General features: G+C 41.6%; 1 protein-coding gene across 1 annotated transcript in view; it reads right to left on the minus strand.

Moving 5' to 3' along the window:
* Positions 1–2,860, minus strand: part of LOC106013465 — a 7,499-nt gene extending 4,639 nt beyond the window's left edge. Inside the window, exon 1 of the mRNA XM_013089293.1 lies at positions 2,687–2,860. Coding sequence (XP_012944747.1) covers positions 2,687–2,828 — 142 coding nt within the window. The 5' untranslated portion in view covers positions 2,829–2,860. The remainder of the gene's footprint in view (positions 1–2,686) is intronic.
* Between the last annotated feature and the right edge of the window lie 2,225 nt (positions 2,861–5,085).

Genomic DNA, 5,085 nt, shown 5'->3' on the forward strand with positions numbered 1-5,085 from the left:
CAACCTCTCCCCCATTCGATTCGAATCCCGGTCACCTCGACCTTTGGCGGTAACCTGAACTGTCATGTCTGTGGTCAACCCTACTTTCGTCCAGACATCATGCCAACCTCCCTGGGCGCTCCCTTCTGCCTCCTCCTTCTCCCTTCTCTCCGTCCTCCCCCCACCCCAACCCCCCTCTCCCTAGAAATAAGGTTTCATATTTTCCCTCCTTGAAATTAACTTAAGAAAGAATTTTAACAAGATATTCTGAAAACGATAATTAGCTGAAACAAAAATACTAATCCAGCCAATCAAAAGAGAACTATAAAAAAAACAACCAAAAAAGATAACACACACACATACACACACACACACACACACACACACACACACACACACACACACACACACCTTCATATTATGAGTAAACTTATAATCTGAACCGAGAAGCTCCAACCACGGTCAATTTGACCTATAATTATTTTTCAAAAGCTTTGACAAATTATAGTCAAGGCCACAGACTTATACTCCTTGACTGCACACTGTCATGGCCGCTGCTCTTTCTTCTCTACAAAAACTTTTGCTGCAAAATGGGAGCACCGTGGGTTGTGTCATTACCCCCGTATGAAGGAAAAGATTACATGTCTCGCTGTAATAGGTGTGCACTCCACTCTCCCCCCCCCCCCAACCTTTTTGCCCTTCATTTGGCTCAAATGGAGCTTTCGTGGTCTTGAGCGACACTGCGCGCCTCTCATTCAATAGGTTCAAAAAACTGACAGCGACGGGGGAATTTTTCTTCTCTAAAATTGTTTCCTCTCACCTCCTTTCATGTTCTCTAGTCATGTTCTGTCATTCTGCTTTCATTTCTACCACTCCCCCACTTTCTGGGTTCCCCCCTTTACTCCCGACTCTTTCAACTGCTACTCCTTATTGCTGTCTGTCAGCCACACTCCTGATTTAAGGGTAGGCAAGATCTAATGCTAGCCTTCTCGGATAAGGACGAAAAATCAATGAAGTTGTGTGTGCAAATCGCACACCATCAAGATCCCTTGGTGGTCCTAAAATCGATAAGAGTAGACTTCGGCTGCCACCCGGGCAAAGTTCAAAATTCCTACCTAAACAGAAAATACTCTTGTCAGTAATAAAAAAACCAACAACATGAATAGTGCCTTTGAAATCGGAATGTGGCTACCTGAAGGCAAGTTCGCCTACTTAGTAGGAAAGCAGTGACATACGTAAAAATAAGTTGCACGGCAGGTTGAAGAACCAACCTTCGACTGACTACATCTGAGATCTAGCAGGGGAACGCCAAGAATGAAAAAGATTTGGCTCAAACAGTGCGGTTCATAGACAACCTGAAATAAGTCATAGTGCATGATCAAGGATATCATAATTCAAATCTATGGCCAGGACTATGTAAATGGAATGACAGAGCTGTCAGTTGGATCAAACTCAAGAGACTTAATCGGAGCCATGCAATAAAATATCAAGTACAACACAAATCTAAGCAAAGCAATCATTAATAATACTGCCATAAGTACACAGACAATATAGACGGCTTAGCTTCATGAAGACGTTTTCGGTGATCAACAAATAATAACAGATAATAATAGTAAATAGCATTAAACAAAATTTGTATAGCGCAAATCCCAGCTCAACAGCAAACTCTATGCGCTTCACAATCTATACTATTATCCCAGGAAACCTGAGAGCACTCTGAAACAACCTCAACTTCCTGGGAAGTATACAGCGCAAGCAGCCATTTATAGGCGCTAAACCACTAACACACTGACTAGATCCTTTGCTGTCTATGGCCGGGTACCCATTCCCACCTGGGTGAAGGGAGGAAAATTCGTGTAAAGTGTCTATCCCAAGGACTCAACGTCAGGCCCGCGGCTCGAACCCCCGAACCCGCAACCTCAAGATTACGAGTCCGGTAACCTAACCACTAGGCCGCCGACGCCACAAATAAGATGAGCACCATTTGGAACAAATAATAATCAAATAATAATTGTTTAATTTCAAGACAGAAATATTACTCTCGTGACCGTTTCGTTTGAAGACGTAACGTTTCTGGAATCTGCAATGTAGTTTTAATTCATCTAGTAACAGTGACGGTATTCTGCGAAAGTTTGTCTTTGAAATGTCTTATTTTCCTTCCCTTTACCTCTGGTGTCCACCTCAGCGTCCGGTCAGGGAACCAGGCAGCCCGCTCCCGAAATGACTATATCTCAGTAGTATCAAGTTGAGCTTGCATTTTGTGTCACGACGCGGAGGAATCAGGTGTTTGTCAGTTTTGGGGCATATAAAGTTATCGATATCGTCCTAAAGCTTGTACTTTGTCTTGCCTTTTAAGAAAAAGATATCTATCTATCTTCAATAGAAGTCGAGATATTTCAGAGGTAAAATTAAATAGAAAATGGCCACCAAAGTTTGTGACTTTCAAAGCTTGAGAGTCCTTGGAAACTGTAACTTTACATTTTTGTTGCCCTTAATGGACGTTCTTCAGTAGAAGCCGCCAGCAATGGGTTTTTAAATTGACATAAAAGGTGCTGAGCCAAAAAATCAAAATTCAATAAAAAATTGCCAAACAAGAAGCAAAGAGCCATCATCTTCGATTTCATTATCTTGATGAGAGCCTGATTTCACCACGACGCCTCACATTTATTGATTTAAAAAAAGAATAAACAGTAGGTGCGACTCTGACCTCTTGACGCCGCCACGTATTCCGCCGATAAAGAGCTACCACCGGTACCAAGAGTTGGATAGTTATACGCAGTAATTATTGTTGAAGTCTGTTGGGTTGTCATCACTGGGAAGTCAACAGGCTGGCAGGTAGCTGGAGACATAATGGTTCAGATTTGTAAAGAATGAAGTGGATTGCAATGGAATTCAAAACATGTGAAACAAGATTTCATTTAATTTGCCTTCAAGAAAAACAGTGTCCATCAAATCGAAAAGGAAAACTTTTCCAGTTGACACACCCAGAATACGGTATACAATATTTTGCGATGCACATGAATAATATTACGACAGTGCAGGATTTATAAGGATATATTGTGGAGTCATTGCAATATGTAACATGTGTCACCTGGGAAAAGTAGAATAAACAGGTCAATCGCGGGAGAGAGGGCGAGAGAGGGAGAGCAAGGTGCTGCCTGTACGATAATGCATAGACAGAACGACCATTGGTCAATCATACGGATGATACGAATTATCAGAGACATTAATTATAGCTCAGATGTATTCATGACCATTTGGAAAGTAGAGATCGCAGAGAACGAAGTAAATACATATTTACTCAACTCCATGAAAAACGCCCCATTTTTCAAATGCACGTTTCGTTAAAAAAAATTAATGTCATTGTGTTGTATCAAGACCTATTGTCCACCGTCTGGCCATGAGATAATTATTCTTATCTCGGAGTGGTCATCTCTCATTTTGTGACATGCGCAAAACGCGTACCGCATAGCACAATAATATTTTAGTATATTTTGTAGTTTTTTATTGCAATAAATCAGCCAGGATTGCTCTACACATCAACACGTAAGTGCTGAGAGAAAGAAAACGCGTTCAGTTCTTAAATTGTTCTTCCTCTTTTACTCCTAACTGAATGTCAACTTTAAGCACTGAGAGCTCAACGGCGCCATTGGGATTCTCATTGCCAGTGTAAGCCAAAGCCAAGTTGAAGCACGGTTTTAAGTTGACCAATGGGTAACTGGAAGACTGCAAGAACGTCTACAGACAACTGGAAGTGTCGCTGAAAAACCAAGGGCGGGTCAACCAAGGGTTAGGCTACGACTGCACCTCAACATCGGCGTTTTCTTATTTCTTGCCAGCTGAGAGATCGTTTACTTCCTGCCCCCGTAACAGCCAGAGACCTTCAGGGAACTAGAGGAACAGAACGTGTATCCATCGTTCAGCGCTGAATGGCAGAAGCAGGCTTAAGAAACTGCAACCCCTACGAAGACAAGCTCGTGTAGACTGGCGCAACCAACACTTCAAGTGGAAGCTAAGAGACTGTGGCGGAGTTTTGTTTAACTACCAGTCTAGATTTTGCCTTAGTCATAAAGATGGATGGAGAAGTGTGCACCAACATTTGGGTCATCAGTGTGCAGAAATTTCGTTATGAAATGATGGAATGAAATAGCACAGTATAGAGAACCCTTCCAAGACTTACTCTGTCTGTGCGGTGTCGAACACTCGCTACCTTTGCAACACAAGGCGGCATCACTCGTTACTTTACTTTTTAGTGATGAAGGTATGTTCAACATTGCACAACACAAACACAAGAACCGAGATTAGACCACCTCTTTTGTTCTCTGTCTGTTGGTGATGTATCCTCACACCTTTGTGAAAGCACTTGTACTAATCCGCGCCCTAATTATTATTCCAAGAGCATTAATTCTGTAAGTGAGGCTTTTATAATGAAGTAGAGTATACTTCTAACAAAAATATTAGTGTCACGACGCAGTGGAATCAGGCGCTCGTCAGTTTTTGGGCATGTGGAGTTATTAGTGTCATCTTAACTGTTATTCATTTACATTGCTTTTGGTTGAAAAAAATATCCATTTATCTTGAATAGAAGTAGTGATACTTGCAACTGAAGGAGGTGGGGTCACCTGCTTTCAGAAGTAAAATGAGCGAGAAAATGAGCGCACAAGTTTGGTGACTTCCATAGCTTAGGGTCTTTGGAAACTGCAAATTCACATTCTGTGTGCCTTTAATCAACATTTTTCCATAAAATCCACACATAAAAATGTTTTTAAAAAGATATACAAAGTGTTGAGCCAAAACACGGAAATTTGAAAAATAAAATTGCCAAACGGACAGAAAAATGGCAGTTTCTTCGATTTCATTATTTTGACGAGCGCGTGATTTCACCACGATGCCTCATTTTGAGAGCAGTGCTTTGAGTTATATTTTACTACAAGGTAAAGGCTGAGCCTCAGTTCCCAAGGAAAAGAGTAGATCCAGGACAGAACATTCATGAAAACAAACAGAACAAGATATCTCTTAGTCAGCTGCAGAAGGCTATGAGAAGGAGAGAGAGAGAGAGAGAGAGAGAGAGAGAGAGAGAGAGAGAGAGAGAGAGAGAGAGAGAGG

The sequence above is a fragment of the Aplysia californica genome, unplaced genomic scaffold (assembly GCF_000002075.1).
Source record: "Aplysia californica isolate F4 #8 unplaced genomic scaffold, AplCal3.0 scaffold00920, whole genome shotgun sequence".
NCBI classification, from domain to species: Eukaryota; Metazoa; Mollusca; class Gastropoda; order Aplysiida; family Aplysiidae; genus Aplysia; species Aplysia californica.